General features: G+C 43.0%; 2 protein-coding genes across 2 annotated transcripts in view; one reads left to right on the top strand and one right to left on the bottom strand.

The window, feature by feature from the left end:
* CALD1 (caldesmon 1) overlaps positions 1-4,077 on the top strand; it is a 311,531-nt gene extending 307,454 nt beyond the window's left edge. The window contains exon 15 of the mRNA XM_068191946.1: positions 3,512-4,077. Coding sequence (XP_068048047.1) covers positions 3,512-3,577 — 66 coding nt within the window. The 3' untranslated portion in view covers positions 3,578-4,077. The remainder of the gene's footprint in view (positions 1-3,511) is intronic.
* The window catches only part of RERG (RAS like estrogen regulated growth inhibitor), an 88,873-nt gene that overhangs the window by 53,533 nt on the left and 8,790 nt on the right, over positions 1-26,550 (bottom strand). The gene's annotated exons all lie outside the window — the stretch shown is intronic.

Below are 26,550 nucleotides of genomic sequence, written 5' to 3'. Positions count from 1 at the left end.
TGACAGCAAGAGGCTCTGGAGCCACAGCTCGTCGTGCAGGCTGAGTCAACAGCCACACTTCTCCACTCGCCCTTGCACTGCTTCTGTTGAGAGCTGCCTTCTGCACTGAACAGCTGCCATCGCCCTCAGAATCACTCGGGACCAAAAGGGAGTTGCCCAGGGTGTTTAAGAAACGGTGACAGTACTTTCCTCTTTTCTATAGGTTTTCCCAGCAAATCATTGGAAATAAGGACCCTGAGGTAACCCAGTCTGCCCTGTGACAGTTCAGCTATAGCTGTTCTTGACAGATTTTTATCTTGTTGGTCTGAGGCTCCTGTGATTCTCCCACCTTCTCACAGCAACCTGTTCCAGGGGTCTGTCATCCTTGTTGTTGGATGTTTGGCCTTAATGTCTAACTGAGGGCTCCTTACTGCAATTTTAAGACCATTGCTTTGCTTCTGTTGTAAGCACAACAACATTTTACCTACTGGAGAATGCTACTTGTTGCTCTCTGAGTCTTAAGGAGCTCCAAGCAGAGTGGAGTGATTACTACAGATGATACTTGGTTTTAAAAACACTGGTATGATATTTTCCCTATTTGCCACAGGCTGATTTGACTCATGGTCACAGCTTCTGATTCATTATAACCCTCAAGTCCTTGCTGGACAAAGTGATTCTCAGACAGACAACCCCCAGGCTGTGCTCATGCCATTAATATCTTCTGCCTGATTGCCACAATTTCCACTAGTTAATGTTGTATCACAACCTTTTGCTAAATAAAAGTCAAAGAATATTTCTAAATAGAAGTGAAAGAATATTTTTCTTGAAAGAAAAGTCATCTGACACCACTTCTCCAAATCACCAGGATAATTTTGAATTCTTATTCCATTCTCCAAACACTTCTTGTTCATCCCAGCATCATATCATATTTTCCAACCCATCAAGAAAATTATTAGTCATTATGCTGCCCCATGTCTGTCAAGCTCGGGGATTAACAGAGGGTATTTGCATATTGAGCCATTGTCTCTCTGTCCCTCTCTCTTCTCTGGCCAGTTTTTCTCCTGAATCACTTTCCAAGAAAATCCTCTTTGATACTTTCCTGAGCGTGCAGTTTTCTCATAAGCAGTTCCTGACTGAACTGGGAAGACTGGCTCCTTATTATTTACTCAAGGCTGAGTGTTTCAATTCTCAAAAAACAATCCCTGATCTCACTGCAAAGCTTGCTTCAGAATAAATGGAAAAATTGTTGCAAATTTCTTTAGTGTACTTCAGGTTAAAATTCAGCTGTGATTTGAGGTTTTAAGTTTAGACAACTTCTGCTTTTTCATTCTTCTGAGCATCTTGGTCCATGATGCACTCAGTCATGTCCAGCACCCAGCATAGCTGTATCTCATTTTTATGTATCTGCTGCTTCTGACCACAAAAACAAGCCTGGCCAACATCCCTAGCAAAGCCTGGGTCAAGCTGACTATAGTAAGCAAGCCTAACAAAGTTAATGCAAATAAGATTGGCAGTCTATAACACTGAGTGCCTTAGTGAGTGACTCAAGCTGAGATGAAACTTTCTGGAAATGTGCACCAGGCTGATCCAGAACCAGTTATCCTTGGACCCCCCCCGCTTGAGCCTAAAAAGTTAATTTCTAACTTCTGATATTTTTTCTATTCTAGTGAAAGCTTTTGCTTTGAAACTTGGAGTCCCACTATGATCCCTGTTTTTATTACTAAGCAAGAAATTTATGACTCTTGGATATAAAGATGAGATGAAAATGTAACCAAACACATTAAAAAGACTCAAAGATATAAATACGAAATACAATCAATGCTATTTTTTTAAGTTACAAGGTGAGTTCCATCAGCTTGTGAAGAAATCCCTTCATTTGAGATGAAATATAGGTTATGATTTCTGAGTTCTTGGGCTTGGCAGCATGATATTTGGCCTGTAACTCAAAATGGAGCTGGCCATCTGCACTTTGGGAATCCATTACTGTTGTCAGAATCACACAGGGTATTATAGCAACTGCCCAAAGCAAAACAAAACCAAACCAAAATACTTCAAGATACTATAGTCATTATAACCATCTGCCTATCTATTTATAAACTAGCTTGCTGAAGTACTGCACACATTCTGGAGGCAATAACTTGCAATTCCTATTTATTTTTGCAGGTGTCCTTGAACCACGTTTTAAAAAAGCAAAAACAGCACAGGGTTGAGAAGGGGAGAACTTGTTTGCTGCACTGAGTGAAACAGTAGGTCCTTTTCTCAGAGCCTGAAAAATGATACATCGACTGCAGTGAAGAATTTCTGGAGTTGGTTCAATTCATTTGACACTTTGGGGAATACTAATTGAGCATTCAATAGTTCAACACTGTGGGAGTGGGGTAAACCAGTCCAGGAAAAGCATCAGCTGTGGGGAAACCAATTTCCTCTCAAACTTATTGTTCCTGTGTGTCAAAGGAGGTCCCAAGAGATTCTACTTGTTGCTGACACATTCCAGAAACCATTTAATTTTCCCACCTCTTAAAAAAAAAAAAAAAAATATATATATATATATATATATATATATTTTTTTTTTTTTTTTTTTAACTGGCAGAAACAGGCAAGGGAGTTAAGTATCCCAAGGGCAAAAGAGAAATCTTATGAAAGAAATGTTGAGAAGAGAGGCAAGATAGCTAACAAAGTATCAAAGTTGCTTGTTTCCACTGCCCTTGGAATACTGTGCTGTCCATGCATATATGTGTGAACAAATAATTAGTGCATCTGCAAAAAGGTTATTTACTTGACTGCTCTCTCTGCTGATTGGAAATAGAGTAGCTCTGTTGAACTCATTAGAATTCTGTCTTCGTGGCTGCTGAGCTCACTACCAAACTGAGATGGAAGGTCCTTGGAGCATGAAGCTATGAGATAAATGTTGCTCTCCTGCTGGAGGTGTGGCTGCCCCAGCAGTGGGGATGTGCCAGATGCAGCCTTGCTCTCCAGCTCTGTTTGAGAAGCTATCAGAAGTGAAAGAACTACAGGAGAAGCAAGGCCCTTTCTATTTCTCCTCCAAGCCAGAGTTATCTGGCTGTCCCTGAGAGGAACAGTGAAGTCCCTTGACAGTCACAAACACTTTTCACAAAGCAGGTCTTACACCAGTGAACATGCACCCCAACAGGCATCTCCTAGCTGCATTTGTTTTCCTTTCATACAGTTACAAAGGAAGACACACAGTGATCAGGTTTGCATAATTCCTTTACAAAACTCAGCAGTTTCAAAGACATTGCTTCATCTCCTCCTCATTTCCTGCAGGGATGTTACTGTCATCTGGAAAATTTAAGTCCACCTGACAACAAATTTTCTGGTTGAAACTAATAGCAACACAGCAACAGCTTTCAAACACTCTTTGCACCGCTTGGTTAGGAAGCCAGGACTAAAGCTATACTGTGTTTTTCTGCTTCACTAAAAGCCTGCATTTCAATGTTTTACAGCTTCTAAAATTGTGTGCCAGTAGTATCATATCTGTCACTGGCAACAGCATCCATTCTGCCAGTGGCAGAATTCAGCTACGGGAGAACTTACTGTGGTTTTCCTCGTGTTGTGGCAGATCCACACTAGGTCATAATTTCCCACATACTAGGTATTTTCCCTGAAATTTCAACACATGCAACTCTTCCTCACTTCTTTACAAAGTTTAGCAGGCCTGTCAACACCGTTACCCCAGGATGTCACATTAATTAATTTATCCTCACAGCACTCCTTTGTTAGATGCCAGATTTTTCAGAGAGCTCAGACTCAAATTTTTGAATGCTCAACACCTAAATTGGAGCCAGATTTTCCGAAAAACTGAGTTCTCTTTTGGTTTCTTAAAGAAGGCGCAAATTTCTCAAAGTTTCCAACAACCCTAGCAGCAGTGCCTGCTGCCCAGATTGTGTCAGAAGTTGAGGACTCAGTGTGCTAAACGTCTCCTCTACCTATGAACATTTTGGTGCCTGAAGGGGAGGTGGTTTCCTTGTGAAGTCTGGCTGTCAGAGTGGGAGGCTGAGCTCTTTAGAAAATCTGGAGTTCTATTGTAAGCTTATCACTGCTTTGCAGGAGACAAACTGACAGCTTAGAGCGAGGGCCCAGAGAGATGGAACATTTGTGTGACAGGTGGAAATGAGATCAGGATCCAGGCTCGAGCCACCCAATTCTGTCCACGGAGTGGGGCTGCACTGGGGCTGGCTTGTGACAAAGTGTTCAGCTCCAGGGAGAGCTGTGTGTCACGGGCTGTGTGACGTGGGCATGGGCTAAAGCTGCTGATGACAGAGCTGCTGCATGAGACACAGGGAATGAGGCAGAGTGAAGCAAGTTCCTGGAAAGCCACTGGATAACACTTCACACTCCTACTCAGTGTTACTGTGAAATACAGATGTGCTATCTTGGCTTACGTCTCAGAATTAAAGCAATCCTACTAAGGAAAAAAGTGGTTTGTAGGGTTTTATTTTTTAATTTTGCTTTGTTTTCTTTTTTTTCCCCTGCATGAATTACTATCTTTTCCTGTCTCTGGCTTACATCTTGAATGCAATGCTCTGTGATGTAGATTCATCCATGCAATGCTGTGAGCCCATAAAATGATTACAGGTCACCAAAGGCTCCTGCTCAGGACAGCCCACAGGTCAGACTGAACTGGCAAGCACAAATATACACTGCTGAATGACACAGGGGAGGAGAGCAAGGGTGGGAAATAGCCTCAGTCATTCACACTGTTCACTCATCAGGTGGCCCCATCTTTGTTTTGGACTATGCCAAGTAGCTCCTTCTGAGACAAACTGGGCTGGAGTGGAGTGCGCTCTGAGGAGAACTCAGGGCTAAGAACCAGTCTTTATTCTGGGTAGCAGCAGAGGCGTAGCCACAAAGCCTTGCCAACAGAAAAGTTTAATTACCTGAGCACGCACACACCTCAGCTGTTCCACTTCTCCTCCCTGAGTGACCATTTTCAGTGCTGGCTGGGTGAGATCCGAGCTCACTGCTTCACATGGAGCAGCCACACCTGAGGCTGAGATCCCACCACAGCCACGCCCAAAGCAATGGTTCTGGTGGCACAGCAGTTTGCCTCAAAGGAGCCAAACACAAACCTACTGTACAAAAAACTTACTGTTAAGATACAGAATCCTCCCCCACTTTGAGAATGTAGGCAGAGCTAGTTTTCAAGCATTCCTATTTAAGCTCTGGTGACTGTTAGGCACCACATTTTTCACTTCTAACAAAAGTGTCTCCGTTTTTAAGGGTCCAGAGGAAGAGGGCAAAGGCCACAGTCATAGATGTGCTAATCACCAACAGTGCAGGCAGAGCGTGGTGGTTGCTCATCCTCTGTAAAAGCAGCTGAAGCAAGTTTCAAGGTGGGCCTGGGTGCTCAAGCCCAGGGTAGTAGTACCTCACAGTTTCCTGTTATCTCTCCTTTTCCCAGTCACGTAGGCAGGTCCTTGTCCACTCCCTCCCTCCATACAGTATCTTAATTTTTTAAATTATTTCCAAGCAGTCTGTGTTAATGTGACAGATGGGAATTCTCTATCAGCTCCCTACTGGTGAAACATTTATAAGGTGTTGCATGGCTTCAGAAGGCAACATATTAGAAGACTGGGAGGTGGAGGGTGTAGAGGGAGAAGCTTTCCTATTTTAATTTTAAGCAGTAGGAACATGAGTATAGTGAGTCATAGCTCCTCAAATATGAATCCCAAAGCAAACAACAAAATGGGAAAAGGAGAAATATAGATCAGGCAGAGAAAATGATGCTGTTAATCCCTGCACACCTGGATGGAGATGTGGCTGCAAAATGCCTGGGGAATGGGCTGAGATGCCACACGTGGGTGTTTTAGCCACGGAGGAAGGTGAATCATTGCAGGTGACTTGGGACACGACTGGAGCTGTACTGATGGGCTGCAGACTGGCCAAGGGGCCACAGTTGGAGTTCCCAGTCCTGCAGGGAGGGAGGGATGGAGGGTGGGCAGTGCCCGGGGAGAGCTGCCTTCTCCACAGCCTAGAAAGAGGGAACAGTAATTGCCATCACACAGAACACGAAGGGTGGGTGGGGAAGATATTTCCAGTTTTGCCCACACCCCCTCCTGGCAGTATCATTGCTAGCAGAATGTAATGGTATCCCAGCAACGGGGCTGGAATAACACCTCAGGGGTGGAGCGGTACCTGCGCAGCACTCACACAGCCACAATTATCCCAGGGCTAATTTTGGCACTCGGGGAGGCACTGGAATACCAGTGATGTTCTTGCCAATCAAAAGGAGGGAACAGAGTCATTATTTATTTGTTTTGGCCAACAGCAGGCTCCACTTGCTCTCCTGGATGGCTTCACCACAACATCAGCCTGGATCACCTGCATGGCACAACAGGGTTTGGCTCACAAAGAGGAACTATCTTTATGTGTTTCATTACATGGTGTTATTTAGAGACCCAGACCTCTCTTGGTTGCTACGGTCCAACACACCTTTAATCTGGTCTTTATTTTGCCACTGCCAGGTTGCACACTTAGACAGCGGGCATGCTTTCCTGTTTGCTTAGCTGGAGCACTTCAGTGTTTACTAGCATGGTTGAGAAAAAATTTAGGAGGGTTTGGTTTGGGGTTTTTTGCTGTTTGTGTTTTTTGTTGTTTTTCGTGGGTTTTTTTGTTTTTTTGGTTTTTTTGTGAGTTTTTTTTTCCATTAGCATTTGTTTATTTGTCAAAGTTGAAACGTTTTGAAGAGATGGTTTTGTTTTGACAGTTTTTCTTCACAGCCCAGGGAGCTTTGGGATCAGTCAGGAGAAAGGCTGGGTTTCTTAGGGCCCTTGGCATTGCAATGCCTGTGGGGAAGAGAGCCAAGATGTCTGCTTCAGAGCCTTAGTCCTGTGTCTTTTTCTTTTTATAGAGGATTTAAAAACATGTCTCTTGTCAGGATATTACCAAAATTCAACCCATCTAAATTTTCTCTTAAGCAGAATCATCTTTCAATGCAGAACTGCAATATTTATGCACTTAGCACCATTGTCAGAGGCACAAAAGTACAGAGCAGTGCTATTTGGAATATTATCCAGCACCTACTTGTATTACAAACAATAATGCAGTGTCTTGCTAGAGCACACGGGAAACAGAAGTTCTCCTCTTGTTGACTCATTGCCACCCAGATGACAAAGCCTAACTGGAAATGAATGCACCTTGCTGGATCTGGTATAAATTCCAGATGCTTCTCACTGGCTTTTCTGATCCAAATTCTCTCCAAATTTTAGCAGCCATGATATTTTTAGACCTCTCCAGCACCTTGTGTCTCAGAGCTTTGTAGCAGGCCTGGGAGGTGGAGGAAACCCTGCAAGCCCCCGTTGCATAAATGAGAAGGCTGAAGCAGGAGGCTGCCAAAGGTCACAGTGTGGTGCCAGGGCAGAGCTGGGAGAGCAGGACAGATGGCCACCCTTGCAGGAGAGAGGAGCTGGTATTCCTGGCACACTCAGGCACCTCCAATCTGCCAGCCTCCACTCTAGAAGCTGGGATGGCTGCAGGCGCCCGGCGCTTTCTGCCCAGAAAAGTCACAGCTACTTTGTGCTGTCCCCCTAGGCCGGACACATTTCAGGAGAAAGTGAAACAACTTGCTTTGAGTGGCAAGTGTGAAATGCTAGGAGCCAGTGCAGAACCATGCTGAGAGCAGAGCTCCACATCCCTTTGTGCTCCTGCTGTGCCCCACGGGGATTTAGGGACTGAATATTTCATTTCTCCTGCAGAAAGGACTCTAGTGTTTTCTCAGGAGCTTGATATTGTGTGATGGCATTCCTGTCACAGGGTACAGAGAACTTCAGCCTTCTAGGCTGTTACCACTTACACTGCTTTGAGAACCAGTGAACACACTGTCTGCATAGCATCTGTTACCATGGCCTGCAAGCACTCATTTCCAGAAAGAAGAGCAGCTGTAGTAAAGTAAAAGCTGTGGTAAATACACAGCACATAGCTGCACACTACATGAGAAGTGCTACGGAAAGCAAATCAGCCACATCCCTTTCTTCCATAACCTCCTGCACCTGCACCCTAAAGAGTGGCCCGGTTTTACTGGAGAACTTACTTCTCTCAAATTGCTGAGGCTGCACCTGCTTACTCAGTGCTGGTGAATTTGACTCACAAGCATAAAATTACTCTGGCATCTCCAGGTCTGTTTTCATTGCAGTTCACGGGCCATGAATAATTAACTACAGTTCTGCAGCAGAGGCATCTGCCTTGGCATAGAAATTTGGGGCTGGGGCTGCAGCTGAATTCAGCACTTGAGAATCATTTCAAATGAAGTCCTCCTCTTTGGGTCACTTTGGGAATGTGACAAGTGATGAAGAACTGCACCTGGACTCATCCTTTAAGTGAAGTTCTTTGTTGCTCCTTGCATTACAAATATGAATCAGTGTGGGAATGTCAAACAACACCAGTTTGTATGTCTGGATGAATTTTACCCTAGAGCTATTTTCTAGGCATTATTCTGCCCTGGGAGACCACTCACGAGAATCTTTGCTCTTGGTCTGAGTGTGCACAGCACCTAACACAACCTGGCCAGGTGTGCTGAGAACTGAAGAGCTACAGCCATGGAAGGAACTCAGTCTGGGAGGAGCAACACTGAGGGAGTCCAGGTTTTGTTTCAGATGTGGCTCCCAAGATTAATCTCAGATGTCTGAAGAGGAGAGCTTACAATGACCAATTGCTACAACTAGGGTTTTACACGCACTGTCAGCACACAACATGCTGCAGGTAACTATATCTATTTGTCAAATTTGGATGCATTTTGGTCAGTAAATAATTAAAGTAAGAGACAGATGGCTAAAGAGAGCAAGATGGGATGATGGGGGAAATGAAGTTTCCTTAGGAAACCAGGACCACAAAGACAACAGTGAAATGGAACTTTTGGATTCACGTATTTTCTCATTCCACTTTTTTTTTTTGAGTTCACACTTTTCCAGAAGTACCTCCCCTTATTGCTTTTCCCTTACTGATTAGACTCGTGCTTCTTGTGTAATTAAATCTGAACGTCCCAATTTCTCAGAGATAGAATTACAGTGTAAAAAATAGTGGACTACAGGAAGTTAATGTGAGGTTAGAAGAGTAAACACAAAGCACATTTAATATACTTTCTCACTAATATATATCATGACAGTACAGATGAATATTCCCATCTCAAATAAGACCTATTTCAGTCTTAGCAAACTCTGCTTAAGCATTTTATTGTGGGTTTTTTTCCCTCTACACTCCAGTTTAAGCAGAAGCAAAAGTCCCACAAATCTCATTATAAAACTTATTCCTGCAAGACTTCCAACCTATTTTAGGATGTTCTGAAACCTTTGAGAAATACAGTCAAAATAGATTTTTTGTGTTCCTTCCTAACCAAGTTATGTGAAAGTTTGAGATACCATTCTAATAGCAAGACCTCTTACACAAGAGAATGGTTTTATAATAAGATAGTTGCAAAACAGTTCCTTTTTACTTCTTTGGTTTTGAAGAAACAGTCTGAGATTTATAAGCCATCTCCTTCCTCAGCATTTCAAAAGGTGAAATACGTTTGTATACAGTGGAGCAGTGTTGTGGCCTCGGTTCAGCACAATTCCTGGTGTAATGATACAGGAAAAAAGCATTGCAGAGCACAGTTGTTGACCCTTTGCACAAGGCTGTACACCGAGACACCAAATCTAATTTTAAAAAAAGCCATAATGATGGGAAGACGGCTTCATCTCCATCTTGGAAATGTTCCACCATGCCCATCTGCACAAAGGAAAAACAGGAATGAAACCATGAAGATTTATGAAAAACTGAAGCTGAATACTGGCAGGTTTTCAACAGATACTTCTCAAATCTGCAGCCCCCTCGGAATACTGTGTGATAGGCTGATAGTGCCCATGTCCTGATAAAACTTGTGTAGTTTTATAAAGAAAGGATTCCTCTTTACACTGATGGAGTGCACAGTTTGATAAACTCTCCCAATAAACTCTTCTTCAGCTATTAAGAGCTGAAATATTGTGCTTTTGCTGGATAACTCCTAAGTTACTCAGACATAAACATCACATCATTAGCAAGGCCAGTATCACATGTAGCTGTAAATCATGAAAATAAAGCTTTTACTTATAGATCATGGCTTGTAATTTTGAAAATTTATGCTTAGACAAACAATTTTCCTCACCAAGAGTGAATAATTAAACCATAGCTTTAAAAACTGTATTTCAGCACCACAGTAACTTCAGGGCTTGCTGATTTTCTCAGGATGCAGGAATGTACTCTGGGCTCTGGCTGACCACTCAGGTATATTATTCTCAATTTCAGTAGCTGGAAGCATGCTGCTGCACATGTCAAAATTATTCATACCGTCTAACAGTCTCTCCCAAATTGTTCCACGCTCAGTTTTGCTGGCATTTTACTCTTTTAATGGGCTTGGATTGTGAAGTGTGATGCATGTTTATAGCATGGTGTCTTCTCTCTCCATCAGCTTTATTCCAGAGCCACCTGCCAAGCAAAGAGAGCAGCCAAGGAGCTTGCAGAGCCCCTGCTGAGAGCTCTGTCACCCTACCTGCCCTGTCACTTGCACCAGCTGGCCCCAGGGCAGCTGTTTCTCCACCACCCTCTCCACAGGACAAAGCCCTGGTGCAACGTGCAGTCTGTTGGAGCCTGTTGGACCGCACGGAGATTCCAACCCCTGCGTTTCGCCCACAGGAGACTGGGGACTTTGGGTTTCTTTATGGATATGGGAATCAGTGATGGTGTAGAATTTTTGTTAGGTGATAGCTTAAGTGAAACATGGGGTTCGGTTGAATGTCTGTCTGACAGATGGGTGACAAAGTTGTCAATGCAGTGTTCATGGTTCAGACAAGAGGGGGAGATGCTGGAACCCTGGATGCTGAGAATTCTAAACTTTCTGTGCTGAGAGGCACAGAGCCTCAAGAGAACACTGCATTTGACCTGGGGCCATGGAGAAGGCTTCCAAAATCGATTGATAACACTGGGATTATGGATGTATAGTTTGAATAGGAGTGTGTAATATCACAGGGTGGAAAATGTAAAGTTTAAGGTTTTACAATAAAGCAATATATGTAGAGCAAGATAGAGCTTTTAGGGCAGAGACAGGATGTTCTTCTTCATCTTCTTCACCTTCTTCTCTATGGGTTTGGGTGGTGTTGTGTCATCAGACAGAAAAGTCCACAGTGCGGGCTTTGAGTGATCAGTTATTGGGTTAAAAGTGAAAATAATTTAGGTGTCTTTTCTTAATTGGATAGTTTAGCCTTAAAAGACTTGTAACAAGAGACAGTTACCCATTTTGTACCTTGCTAATGAAAGACTGCAGCACTCACAGCTGTGGGGCTGCAACAGTGATAGGAAACAACAAACACCTGAGTCTGAATGTGAGCCACCGTCTCACGTGCCTTCAATCCCCACCTCGACAGAGGCAGAAAAGGGAAGCCGAACACTGGCAGCAGTCTGTGGCTAATTGGGGGCCAGGTGATGGGGATCAGCTGATTGCAGCACTGCCTTTAAAGTGCCAGCCCCGGGGCACTTAGGGCAGCCTAAGCTTGGCAAGGATACTCTTTGGGGAAGGGGATGCACCCTCAGAAGGATGGGAAGGAGCCACATGACAAAGGTAGGAGTCCTATACAGAAACTAGCAACTGTTTGTGGATGTTCCTGCAGTAAATGCTGATTTTTGTCTGGATACCAAATAGGGATTTTCATGTCTGCCCACTGCTTACATCAGCTCCAGTAATGTAACACACGTGTGGCTTTATGAGAATGTAAAGCAACCCAAAAAGCATTGAGAGCTCTTTCACATTATACAGTCTTGCAGGAGGGAATTCAGGGAAGGCTCTGTCTTCTGGCCACTGTCAAAGGGGCAAATCAGACGCTCTTGGGGAATTCAAACTGGACTGGCTGGGGCAATTTTTCTGCTCTGCATCTCTTGTGTAGAGAGCTACTTGAAAAATTTCCAGTTTTTTTTTTTTTTTTCCTTCTGGAAAGTTCCAATTCATGAAAATCAACAAGTTTCATGGGAATATGCTGGTTTTTAAAGTAAAATATTTTCATTGCACAGAAGAGCAAAAAGCAAATGGTGATGACAAGGTCAAGGAATGTTCTGATATTTCATTTCAAGCTTGTCAGCTTTAACATTTCATCCTGCATAAAACTTTAAACAGAGGCAAAAATGAACCATAACTTATTTAAGTAAGAAAATTAGTTTACAGCTAACTTGTGGAGCTGGAAACGGGATGTGCAGAAAATAACAGGCTTTTTGTGAAATGCCAAAATCTACTGCTGTTGGTCTCACTAGGGAGTTTCATCCTGGGCTGAGGAGCTGGAGCTGGGAGAGGGTAGAGCTGTGAATGCCCACTGCTTGGTGCCCACTTGAGGAATCAAGATACTGCTGTTGATGGGGAGTTTCAGAGAGGACATCAGGTCATTGTGCATCCCTAGGCATGGAGCTGCAGCTCACTGCTAATGCCTTTCATACAGCTGTGTCATACAAGCCTTGGGATTAGATGCTTTGTCTGGAAGATCTGCTCTCAAGCTTTAATTCACACCTACCCCTTTCAAATACTAACACTGGATTACTTGACTGCCCCATTTTATCTTGTGGGAGGGTGACTCTAATCAAGCCTTAACTGTGTCCAGTGAGGAGGCTCCCAGCCCATTTCAGTCCTGTGTTCATCCTTCTGATGTGGCAAGATAGAAAGTAGCACCAATTTTGTTTTTCATTAGTGGTGTCTGCTCAAGAACACAACTAAGTTCAGGTTCTAGCTGCTCTTTTGTTTTTCCTTTTATTAGGGCAATCATTTTGATTTCTTGGAGGGCTTTGGGTTTTTTGTTTTTTTTTTTTTTAATTGTGGAGCAGGAGTGAGTGATGTTACAGGGGTTGCATGTTTGGTTTTCACACTTGCAATAAGTTTTATAAGCTATGCTTGTCCTGGAGATCAAAATATATGTGACCATGAAATACTTGTAGAGAATAAAGGGCTTTTTTAAAATTTAGAGATCCATCATCACCTTCTGGGCTAGAAGCATTTCTTTTTCAGTATTTAGTCTAAATGAAGCAAAGGAGCCCATTTGAACTCAATTGAATAAAAACCCTGCTCCATGAATATGGCTTTTATGCAGAAAGTGTCAATTTTGTAACAGAGCTACACATTGACTGCTTCCTACATGCAAACTGTGCCCATGCTGAAGGCAGAGGTGCTAAATTCAGCACATGCTTCTTGTCTGGAGATGGAGGAGCAGCTCTGGCCACCCTGTGAGGGCCATGTGTTGAAGCTGGCAGTCAGATCCCCACTCACAGCCCTCCTTTCACATGACAGCAGACAAGGCTAATGTGAGTGCCTGTCTGAACAGCATGGGAGCAGATCTTTGGGGGCATTTTCCCCCCACTTCAGAGATCTTTCCCACCATGTGAGTCAGTCATGCTCTATAATTTATCTAGCTCTGCTCCTAACTTATTTTATTCATACCCAAAGCTCCAAAGAGCCTTTTATGATTTGTTTCACAATACCTTTCCTACATGCTTTGGAGAACAAGCTGAGAATCCAATTTATGACAAGGTTCACTCTCACCACTCAATCACAGAATATGCTCAGTTGGAAGGGACTCCCAAGGATCATTGGTTCCACTCTGGGCACTGCAAAGGATGGGAAATATCTGATGTGATCTAGCATGTTCAGCTTCAACCACACAGCCTGGGTTACAGCAAAGAGAAGCTGATCTCTCTACATGGTAGTCAAATAACCCTTAGGATGATCTAAATTTTCTTAATTCAATATGAGCATGTGGGCCTTCAGCAGCGTTTCTTTTGTTGCCTTGATTATTTTTTAAACTTAGTTGGGCTCAGCTGATGGAAGAAGTCACTTTATGTCCCATACTGGAGATCATGGGTGCATCACATGCCATGGGTCACCTGTAAGCTCCAAGTGCTTTGTGAGAATGCTTCCCTTGTAGGGCTCCTTGCTTTGAGAAAGGATTTGTCCAGAAATCATGAGCTGCATTGCAGAACCCATTTAAATAATCAGCTTCCTCCTAGGAGCCACAATGCAGAGAATGAGATTGCCCGGTGACACTTCACCGGGCATCAGAGCTGCGGCACTGATATAGCAAGGCAACACTTTTTTGTCTTCCTCTCTGGGGCTAACCCGGCTGTGCCATCTGTTCCTGCATGCTGGACAGGACCCAGGGAAGTGCCGTGCAGAGCAATGAGGCCTTAGAAAGTGAGAGGTGAGGGTGGATGGAAAGGAGGTTCCAAGCTGGGCGGAGGAAAGCGAGACCAGCAGAAAGGGAAATATGCAGGAGTGGGAGAACAGCCGTGTCCTACATGTCTTTGTGTAGTTGTGCCTGGCTTGGAGTGACCTTCATTTCAGTGTCTGGTAACTCCACTGATAGGAGAACTGAGTTTAGGAGCTCAGCCAGGGAAGGCATGCAAGAAGACTCCCAGGTGAAGAGATGCAGGCCTTACCAGGGATTGGCCTTGGCTTGTCTGACCTTAAAAACATGCAGGTCCTAGGAAAAACTGTGTTTTAAAGGGATGTGAATGACCTGAAGTCATGAAAAGACAGGTGGTGCCTGGCTGCAGCCAATGGAAAGCACCAAGAAACCTTCCTAGGCAGAAAATGTTCAGAAGGTTCCGTGTTTGGGCCTGAACTAGTCAGTGATTTCTTTGCTGTTTTCCTAGATTTTTGGCTTGACTCATTTGTGAGTGGCCCTTCTCCAAGAAAAATGTTGTGCTGTTTCTATGGGATACACAACAAGTGCAAGTTTTTTCAGGATCTGATAATCCTGCCTTGCTTGTATGCCCGTGTATGTACTCTGAGATCTGGTAACTGTCTGCCTGCTGCTGGTGCTGTATCCTGACCCTTGCACATCATCACCACCCACTACCTAGGAAATATGGACAGCCTTTAGAGTTTAGCAGCAAATGAACTCCCTGAAGACACAAAGACTGTCCCAACGAGACACTTAGTGTGCAATTCTATAGTCCTGAGCTCTAGCTGCCAAAAACTTTGCCTCATTATCTTGACTCTGCAAATCTTGTTGCAGAACCTGTAGGAGAAGTTGTGTAAGGCACTGAAGCCCCTTCAGACAGGGAATATGATCATGGTGGCTTATAAAGCAGGATGTGAAACTTCCAATAGATAGTTCCAAAAGTCATTTGATACCACACAGGCAATATTGTAAGCTTGTGGTTTATTTCTGTATCCCTGATGTGGGAAATGAAAAGATAGACGGTTTGAGCTCTTGGAGATGCATTTTTGAGCAAGGACACATACCTGAAAAGGAATTCAACTAAATGATAGAAGACTAGGCTTGAAATCAGGAGAGCTATGCAGAGTATTCTAGAATAGTCATTATGCTTCAAATTAACACTATCTCTCCTTATTTCAGAGCATTCAGACAAGGATTTCTCCTTGTCCTCTGGGAATGCTCTTTGCAGGACATGCTCACCTCAGAGCTGCCTGTCACTGCAATGTGCTGAAGATGAATTAGGTTCCATGTACTTCTAAGGCTCTGCTTGTTTATCTTTGCCCATAGCAGAACAAATTCTGCACACCTGTAGCTGCAGAGTCCCTTTGTATGCAGGCAGAAATACTGCAGGAAAGCCCTTTGGCATGGGCAGCATATTTAAATTTCTTGTCTGGCTTAAGCTGTCCTGACTAAACTGTGTGGAGCAGGGTGTCTGTATGTGTTAATAATAAATTTTCACAATTGCACGAGGAGTAGGATGCTTTTTCAGTTCTTGCTTTGGATTGATTTCTGACTAGGTGTCTGTCTATAGTCTTGGTTCTTGAGGGGAAGCATCCTCGATTCTTACTGCATTCTTAATTCTTTCTGCACTGTCATGCTTGCAGGCAGGTTTCGGGTCTCAGCCCTCCTGGTTTCCACAGGAAAAGGGCATCAGGTGCACATTTAAGAACTCGTAAGTGCCACTGGGGTACTGCATGAAGATGTTCTCTGGGACAGAAGTTTCTACAGGGGAGAGCTATTTCAGATGAGTGCTTCGGTGCCAATGGGAAAAACACAGGGAGAGGGTTTAAAATGGACTGAGAGGAAAAACATTTTCTTTGAACCAACTTGCTGAGTCTCCTACATTCCATTAAGAAACATTTTATAACCTCCAGTCTTTTTAAAGCAAAAGTATGAGCCTGCCGCTCACCACATAAAGAGCAAAATTTTCTTCTACTTCTGCTGCAAGACAGTGTCCTTTTTGCTTTTCAGAAGGGGCCTGGTGTGTTCCTGGGTCAGGTACCAAATGTTTGGGGAGCTGGGGTGGTGTTTAAATGCTCACCAGTGAGATGGGAGGAAATGCAGGAGCACAGGGATGTATTCTGTAGGGCAGAGTGAAGGCACAGAAGTACTGGACTCTGGTTGATCCAAGCAGGAGCAGGCAGGGTTGAAGGCTCCTTGAATTGTCCATGAGATTCCACAGAGAGAACATGTTCTGTTGGATGTCCAGTGAATGGACAAGACACTGGACCTAGAAGATACTGCTGGAGATGCTGGGACAAAATGGGGAAGGTACAGGTGTAGATACAAACTCCTTAGCTTAAAATACTCTGATGGCCTTTTCTTCCCTGGGAAATGGGCATTTCACATATTCACACCCCCAAATGCTTTTCTCAGACATGATCTTTATGGTCTCTTTCTTTTAAAAGGAATTTATTTTGACATTAAAATAGATTGAGAGAAAAATAATGTGGAGGCCAAGGAGGTAGCCACAAAAAAAATCTCATCTACTCCCGACCATTTTTACACAATTGCAACACAAACTGACATGCTTATGTGTGGAGCTTCCCACTGATGTGGTATTCAATTTTTTAAAGGCCTAAAAGGATTTCTTCCCCCCAGGCTTTTTTGAAGTAAACTTCTAGTCTAGTAATTACACTAGAGTTGAAGTGACTGACCTATGGTTGTACAAGAAATCTCTGACAGGTACAAAATTTGAATACAAGTTGTTGGTTTTCAAAGACATCTACTCCTTAATGGCAACTGCATCATAGGGTAGACATAGGTACCTCGAACTAATTCAGATAGGCACTACATCATTTGCTTTGTCCTAGCTGCTGTTTGGGTAGTGTTTCCCAAATAAAGAAATAAGTTTGCCTCCCATGAGGGCTGCCATGCATCTTCCATAGTGTTTCTTGCTGATAGAAAAGTGGGAGAACAAAACTGTTCTGCTGGGCTATTAAAGATTTTATTTGAAGCCTGTTGATCAGCAAACCTGTCCCCAGAATCATAACATTAGTACAAGCAAATGGCTTCCTGCTACATATAAAATACAGTCTCTAGAAGCATGGAAACTCTGCAAGTGGTTTCTAAGAAATGTGACAAAGAAAACTCCTCACAGAAAGGACATCCAGGGAAAGCTCTTTAAATTTAAATTTTTCCCCCGAGTCATAACTACATTTAACTTCCATATGTCAGAGAAGGAGGAGGTTGTGGTGTAAAGGAAATGGGAGGTTCCTCCAGTAAAAGCTTCAGATGAGCAGTTGCTTCCTCAGGCATCTGCTTGTAGGATTATGCCAGACGTGAAACTTCGCATCCATATGGTGCGCTGCAAACAAGGCACTCGTGGCTACACAAACATCAGCTGATTTTTGCACATCCTTTGTTTGCCTTCTAGCAAACCCTCTAATCTCTGCTGGGGCTTGCTGGGTCCTGCCATAATTAAAGAGGAAGCAGGAAATTAAAAGGTACTGTGTTCTTCAGGGACAGGGATAAACTGAGGCAGAGAACGGCTGTGACTTGCCAGGACCACACAAGGAGTGGGAGAGCCCTCAGACTATTTCCCAGTTTGCAGCCCCCACTGGGAGATGTGGGACTCCTTGCATTAAAACTAGGATTGCTCTTGAAAAGCACCGTGGAGCTTGGCAAGTGGATCATTGCACTCGGTCTGGATAATCTCATGGCTCCCTGTGCCCCTCTGGCACACAGGGACACAGGCAAGGGGTGTCCTCAGAGTAAACCCCCCTGGGCTTGGGAGCAAGTGGCGGCACACCTTCTTCTTCAGGGACTTCATGTCCCTTTTTAACTGACTTAAATTTCTCAATTCTGAGTGCTCAGGTTGGTAGAGCTCCTTTGAAGAACACGGTGGTCCTACAGAGGTTTTGATAAGGGTGTTTTAAAGCACAGCGGTGCAGCTGAAGTATTTGTTTACAGCGAGACAAATCTTTCTGCTGCTTGGCTACTGACAGATAAGGGCTTTTTTACCTAGGAATCTGGATGACTGTTTAAAAAAAATGAGAAAACCCAAAAAAACTCCACAATGAACAAAAAAAAAAAAAAAGACCAAAAAAAAAAAAAAAAAGCAAAAAAAACCCCAAAACCACAAACCTGCAACACTTTAAATAGCTCTAGTTTGAAATATTATTAGACTTCTGATTAAGCATGTTTATGTGTTATCTTCTTTTATGAGGGCACAAATAGAAGAATCTTAATAGCTGAAATAGGAGTGCAGGAATTCCTTTCCACCTTCCCCTTCTTTTACTCATTACCAGGAGATTTTCTGTCATGCACACTTTGCACCTGTATAGCTGCCCCAGGACAATGACTTTAAGCATTTCTCTGAGCTTATTAAAACCTTCTCCTTGTGTCTCAGCATAAGATGGCAAATAACTCCAAATTTGATCAAAGGTTTTTCAAGATTATATAATAAATACCAGCAGAATTAAGAAAAGATCCTGGAAAGCTAGGACCAAAGTCTCTTTGCTGTCAGCTCACTGTGGTTCATTTTGAGGAACAATTACTGGAGAACATCGTAATGTTACTTCAGACCTTTACACCAGCCTGACTTCAAGGTTAAATATTGAAATGTATGCATTTTTTCTGGCTGCTAATTAACTGTTGGTGTAGACACACGTGGACTTCAGAACTGTCATTCATTTGCTCTGTGCATGTAAACATGATCCTTGCACTTGTATTCATACTAAAACTGTTCTCTGTAGCAGTCAGAATTCACTGGGAGTAGCTTGGAGCATTCAGGAGGATTGGTATGAATGGCACCACGAATCAGATTATGGTTCTCTAGGCGATTCAAAAATGCAGGGAAGTGCTCTCTGTCTATATCATAGGATGAAAATTACTAAATACTCTGTATCAAACTAGTAAAGCAGTCAACTTTTTTTTTTATTTTTAGACAGATTTTAAGCCCACAGCTCAAAAAGGCTCAAGCTCTTCTCAAAATTACCTGTGTCTTTTTCACATACAAAAATATGGAAATATGTGGAGGGAAAGCTTCCATAAAGAAAGAGAAAAAAAATGTGACATTCTAAATCTGTAGCCATCTCCTGTATATTTGCCAAAGATCAGACTTTTATTACTTACTATAGGTGTAAAATGAATATGCCTTAGATTAATAAAAATACAGGGGGAAGCCACAGGGGAAATTATGACTCAATTGAGCTTTTGCAAAGCTGTGAGCAAAGCAAAAGTTTGAGCAGGAAAAGACCAGGGAATGTCAGGCCCTAAACTCCTGTGCACAGGGACTAATGCTGAAGGGGTGTTTTGTTCCACCCAGCAGATGCACCAGGCAACAGTCAGAACGATGAACTTAACACTTGCACAGGCTGCTGGTGCTGCCCTATAAGTAGGCTTTAAACGTTTTCAGTTCCAGGCTTAGGGCTTAAGCAAACAAGGCACATTTTAATGGGAATAGCATGACACAGAGGATCAAGAACCACCTACCAGCCCAGACCTTTTATTTTTTTTTCCCCTGCTTTTCTCTTAGTAATGCACAAACCAAAGTCTAAATGTGGACATACTCCCAGGGTTTTAGGATTCTGCAAAATTAAAATTGGCCTTATTCTCACTGGGGTAACAAATTTTTCATCATGGCAATTCTGGACAAAGTGAAGAATTTGCCGTTCAAACAGTTTGCTTCACTGAAGCAGAAAGTGGAGGGAACTGGAGGGAAGGGCAGAGGAAGTTACTTTATAAAGGTCAAAAAATTGCATCAAAATCACTTTCTGAGAGAAGACGAAATTGAAGTTGCCCTTAAATGAATTATTTCCCCCACAGCTTGTTTCAGCAGCAGACAAACTGCAGAGCACTCATTTATTCATTTGTTGCTTTGTGGGGAAAACACAGCAGAAGAGACAATTATCAAGTTGTGTATAAAGCTCTGACTTTGAGTAACACCAAATAAAAACCCAGGTCAGTTTTGTGTCATTCACTGCATGCACAGAACACTCTATGCTGTATCCCCACAGAGTAAATGCATTTTTGAATATAAATTTCCTGGTGAAAACTGCACTAATGTTGGCAGATGGGGCCAGTGTTGGTGGTAAATGCGTTGAGCTTTGGCTCTGGGATACTTTTCACCCCTGATCTAAGGCGCCGGCAAACCCATCAGAGGGGATTTATTGAAAAGACTGATCACGCTGCTGGCCTTGCTGCAGTAAAACAGGCTGTAAAGTTCCACCCAAGCCGAACAGCAGCGTCCTGCTGCGCTGATGTAAATGCCAATGCACCGAGCGCCCTGTGCTCATCGCTTGGGGCAGCCTAAACTGGAGTCTGGGTGTGAACAAAGGCCTCCCCACTGCTCTGCAGGGGCTGAACCGTGGGGAGGCATTTGGATCACCGAGTGTTCTACGAGTCTTAAGAGCATTTAGCTGAAACATCTAGAAGTAAGGTGAACACCCAAAATTAATGTGATGCACTGGCAATGGTTTCTGGGGCTACTGCTGCATGGTATATACTCAGGGGATTAGCACTGCTTCCCAAGCTGCTCACTGTCCTGACTAGAACATGGTGTTCCAGCCTGGCACCAAAAAGCCAAAAAAAAAAATAAAAAAAAAATAAAAAGGCAACTAACCTTCAGCTGAAGGGGATGAAAAAACTCTTCTGGAATGGCCTCTGTTAGGACAGTAGATAAAAAATGATAGAAATGATACCCTGATTGTACTTATTTCTAGTTGCACTGGATGGACAATAGATAAAGCACGGAGGAGAGAAAGTTTCACAGTGATGTGCAGAGATGAGGTAACGCAACTGAGAATTTGCCACAAATCTCTGATGCTGGGAGCTGCATTTTTTTAGCTTCCAGAGCTACTTGCCAAGACAAATCTGTTTTAGATAAGCTAATGGAAAGGCAAACTTAATCCTAAATTGCGATTTGCTCTTCATTTCTTGGGGCTTTTGTCTCCCATGTACTTCATTACTTCTTTAGAGAGTCTGGTCCCAATTTTTTTTCCCTACACAGCTTCTTGAAAAGAAAGTGTCCTCTATCTAGGGCTGGAATGTCTTCCATAAGGATAAACTTGTGAGGAAAATTTAAATTCTATCTCCAACATGCATCACACAGCTTGGAACTTCCAGAGGCATTGGTTTGCTATCAAATACAGGTACACTTTCAGAGGCAAAGAAAAAGAATACTCTTGCTGACATTCTGGCCCCACTCTTGTCATATTTTGTTCCTGCTTTGGGGACTGATAATACTAGAACACCTGGGCAAAGCTGCTACAAGAATAATTTTTAACACAGACACACAGCTATATTTTTGTTTTCCTAACCTTGTTCTTAGAAATGTCTGTATTGCTTCTGCAGACGTCTTCCAGTAAAAAAGGCAGCCTGGAGCAGACACCCAGCACGGAAATGTCAAATCTGAATAGGTAAACCTAAGCAATATCCTAAGAAACTCAGGAGGGTGCTGGAACTACCTTAACACTATTTAAGGCTACATTAAGAAGTTTTGCTTTCAGTGAAGCCTCAAGAGAAAACTGAGGCTTATCCTGACAGACAACACTTACCCCTGTCAGAGAAAGAAATGCAGGAACCCACTGTCTTCACTTAGGTCAGCATTTACAGGCAGCACAGCTAAATAGATCCTGGTTTTGGACCTCTGATCATGACATGTCTTGTGCTAGTCATTACCATCATCTCCTCATTATTTTAATTACCAAAGCTCTTAGCAAACCACCACTTCTGTTTTGTTGTGGTGTTGGTCTTTTTTTTGTTGGTTTTTTTTTTGCTCCTCTGAGCAGTCCAAGTCAGGCTCATGCAGAAGTACCATATTGCTGCTGAACAGAAAATCTCATGACTGTGAGCATTTTGTTGCTGTCCTGTGATAAGAAGCCTTCTACTAAGTGCTTGTATCTAGGAGATGAAGACAGAAGGTTGTGGTAAGCCTGTGTTTATGTGACTGAGAAATAGAACATGCTGATAGGGGCAGTCTGAGTCATTCAGACAGCAGGAAGAGTCCTTGGTCCAAGGAGTCAGTGTGTGGATTGGGCTGGAATGGTCGGGGTTAGATCCCCTTGGTCAGTTCCTCTGTGGTTTTATTCAATGTGTCCTCAGTTTGTGAAATCCATGCTACTGCAAGGGTGTGGTAGAGTTGTGCTAGATAAAGTCTAGTGCTGCTGCAAGGCAGGGGTGGAAAAAACCGTGTGAACTATAACTTTTTCAGATCATGTGCTTTTAGAGACTTTGTAGGAAGAGCTCCAAATTTTGGATGAAAAACAATGCAGCACCTGTGACTGAGGAAAGAGCACACCAGGCTTTTCCTGGGTCTGTGGTTTTGCTCTTACAGTGCTTGATTTTAAACTGTGTTTTGTCTTTCAGTTCTTTATATTACTTTCTGGGAGGCTGCTAGCACTGGTTGTGGGGCCACCCCAGACATCCTCCTTCCCCCTGGGAGGAGGCAGAGTGGGCATGGTCCATGGCATGACTGATCCTGCTCCTGGTGGCCCTGCTCCCAAGCCCACAGAAATAAACACAGACTTCTTCATTTATTTTCATGTATCAACCTCCTCCTGTCTGTGAGGGCCACAGCATTTGTTCAGCACACAGCACAAGGTGATTTAGTCTAGCACTGTGTGGAGCCTTGAATTAATCTTTAATTTTCCATAACTAATGTTCTTTATTAGCTTTGCAAATAATCCCTTGAAATTTCCATCTAGTTTTAACAGTTGTAACTAAAGCTCACCTTCTGTGACTTTGCTTTTTCATCTTCCAACAGTGTTAGCTTAAGATTTGTCTTTTTTTATATCTGGCTGCTTCTACATTTCCTCTTTGATACATGCAGATCTCCTCTCTGCAAGCTCTTTATTTGCCAGTGTGTTTTCAAATCTTACACCTTGTTCAGAGGTAAAACTTATTTGTGTTAGTATAGGTCACTGGAAAGCTCTGCATTTTTGTTCTGATCTCCATGAGAAAAAAAAACTGCATCTGTATTCTGCCCTTCTATGTGCTCCTGTTAATCTCTGTTCTTGCAAATAAGCCACTGCTGCACAAATTGTGCTGTTCATTTTAATGAGTTCAAAAGCATAAAATTTGGATGTTCTCATTAACATCCCCGCAGTGCAGTCCAAACACTGACTTGGTGAATGCTTTCAACCTAGTGCCATAAAGTTATACGTTAAATAAAACCAATACAGAAAGTTATATAATTTTTTCCTTAGATACTTAATATTAAATCTTAAGATTTCAAAACAGTGTTATGAAGATCTGCCTCATCAAATGATGAGCGGGCTCCATGTGGTTAGTGTGTAGGAATAAGCAGATTTATAGAATACAAACACTACTAAAAAGAAAAGGGAAGTGGCCCAGAGGAGAGGGTCATGACTATAGCAGGGTTTTAGCTCAAGAGGAATTAAAAATCCACTAAGCACCAGGGAAAGATTCTTAATTTAATATACTCACAGTCCACAAGATCATATTTTTCAAGGGAAGGGTTATTGCAGTCATCTTCTCTGACCCCCTTGCAATGAAGGACATAAAATGCTTGTCACTGGGGAAATTATTTAAAGAGGAATAAAACCCTTGGGTGTTCATGAGGCACCTAGAATTGGACAGGTTCTGCACTGCTGGGAGCAGCAGGGTAGAAAACCCTGCACTGGCTGCAGGCTATGACAGTACAGACAGTCCAGGCTCCGGGCTTGTCTGATATTGGAGTGTGACAAGATTTAGGTTTTCTTTTGAATGCATGGGCTGAGGGAGCTGCTGTGACTTAGCTTCTGGAGACACAGGTGGCCTCCTACAGCAAGGTGGTGAATAGCACTTGTTTTACTGGTACAATTTTTCTTCTTTTAGAAGCAGTGGCTGTGATGTTGTGCTGAGAGGTACAGGGATAAACTGGAGGTGGAACAGTCATTAAAGAGACACACACGAGACAGTCCCCATTCCCATATGACCCAGCACTTCCATGCATTCATGCACTTTTCTAGGCTATTTTGAGGGTTTCAGTGGGACCCTCCTTGCTGCTCAGAAAGCCTGCAGCCCAACTGGGAGCTAAAGAATGCCACTCTGTGCTCCAAGCTTCAGGAACATAAGTTTTTCTACAGGTAAATACTCATACTGGAAGAAACCCAAACCAAACCCACCACATTCATTTTGTTCTCCAAATACAAGAGCAAGATCATTGCAAGCATCCTTAAGACTCCTCAGAAACTGTAGAGGTGCAACTGGATTAGCCCTTACAAAGTGACCCAGGTGCAGAACTATTTTCACTGGTCTAGCACTCTGGGAGTCACCCTGAGCATCCTCTGATTGTCACTGGCCTGCAAACCTTTTCCTGAGCACAGTCTGAGATCTGAGAGCTCTTCTGTAACCAGCAGGTGCAAAGTGTTCTAAATAGACCTTTGGATTGTCACAGGGCTGCAGAGCCCTGACTTCTGAAGAGTCACCTGCTCAAGTGAACAGAGAAGTCCTGGAATTGCACGACGACCTCTAACACATGATGTCAGATTGCTCATGCTTGGAACTAAAGCCTTTTTTCCATCCTCTGCCATTTTATCTGTAAGAAAATCATTTGAACCTTCACCAAGAGCAGCGGTGTTAATGGGAATGAACAGAAAATAGCAGGGTACAGCCAAGCTTCAAGGTACTTTTGTCATGAGCATGTTTCCCTAAGCCCTGTTCCAACTCCTGCTGTTGGTCATTGTATTTTCCCTGCCTTTTGAACATGCCTGCCAGCCGCCTCCTGTGCAGAACTAGGGTAGGATCTCAGGTGGCAATGTGCTGTTTCAACTCAGCTGTGAAGGTCATTCCCTTCTGTTGAGTCCCTTACTTCTATTTGCAGCCAGTCCCTGTCTGTGCTGTGGCACAGGGAGCAGAAAAAAATACTTCCACAGCTCTGATGTGCAAACAGAGTTCCTCAGACTGGATGATATTTAGTATTTTCACAGCTTACTAGAAGGGGGCACCATTTAGTAACTGTTTAGCAGTTGAAGAAATGCTACAAAATGAGCCATGCAAAATTATTTTAGGTGAATAAAAAGTCTTAGGTACAGACCTAATGTGAGGTGAGATATATGATACTGAGCATGGAGTTAGTCTTAGTAATACTGAAACTTCGTCCAGCTGGGTGTGAAGACCTGCAGGCAGATCATGATACTTTTCATACCTGTAAAATGTTAGAACTTAAGAAACTGCTCAAAGTTTCTTCTGCATTTTCCATGTTCTGTCTACTGCCTCATCTTTACCAGGATGCCAAACTATCCTGCTCTGGAGCTGACACTGATTGTACCAAGAACATCAGTAGCTGCATGTGATTTTACAGCTAAATATACATCGTAGCTGCTAGAGCTGCTTAGGAAAAATGCAACTTTAATGAGGCTTCCTCATGAAAATAAAATAAAGAAAATCCTATCTATTTTGGTGCTTTATTCTGAGGAGGGAGGCTAGGAAAACAGAACAGGCAAAGCTCCTTTCTTAATTGAGAATCCACTATATCTGCCTTTTCAAGCAGGAAAGAGTGGCAGTAGAGTGTGATCTTTTCTGAGGAGTCCTAGAAGTCTGCAGAATGATACATAAGACCTGTCCAAACTATAGAAGTATTTCTTATAGTACAGGCTCCCAAACTCCTCCCAATCTGCACTGAATGCTATGTGAATTTCTTAAATCTCAGGGGCCTCTTTCATACTAGATCCCAAATAGCAATTAATGAAGAAAACAGTCATACTGAGTATGTTTAAAATAGAGGTAGTTTGTTTTCATGAGAGAGGCTTGGTTATTTCACATGCTGGGTCAGAAACTGCAAACAAAATTTGCCAAGAAATTACCAAAGTGATACTGAGGATACACGGCGGTGGGTGGTGAGAACTAGACTAGTTTAATTTCACTGGATACTAACAAAAGAGTATTCTTGCACGAGATGTTATTATATGAGATTACCATGGGAGACTGAGGATTAGTATATGAATGTTTGATTGTCCAGGACACAATTCACTGTAATATCTTGAGACCTATCACACTCCATGTAGATAAAGGTCAAATTTTCTTTAATTGGAGATAAATGTTTTGAAACTTTTGCCTGGCAGTAACAGACCTAACAGACCAAGACACATTGTGGTTCGCTATTCAATTACTTCATGTTGGAAATCAGCCTGGAGGAGAACCAACTCCAGTGCCCAGGAATCCAGTTGGGTTAAGCAGCAGTGCTTGGCATTCCAGATGCTGCCACTGAGGCTGGTTAACAGGGTGTTTGCTTTGCTGTGTGGGGTTTGGTGGGGACTTTTTTTGTTTGTGTGTTTTCTCTACCACCCATGGGTCTAATACAGCATTCCTCTGTGGTGACTCTTCAGTAATTTTCAATTTATTCTGCAGTGAAAAAAGAAATGGCTCGCTCTGATCTTCTTACACTTTCCTGCTTTGAATGACA

Source organism: Anomalospiza imberbis, chromosome 5 (assembly GCF_031753505.1).
Source record: "Anomalospiza imberbis isolate Cuckoo-Finch-1a 21T00152 chromosome 5, ASM3175350v1, whole genome shotgun sequence".
NCBI classification, from domain to species: domain Eukaryota; kingdom Metazoa; phylum Chordata; class Aves; order Passeriformes; family Viduidae; genus Anomalospiza; species Anomalospiza imberbis.
Note: the sequence above shows the minus strand (reverse complement) of the source record. Positions and strands in the feature narration are given on the sequence as shown.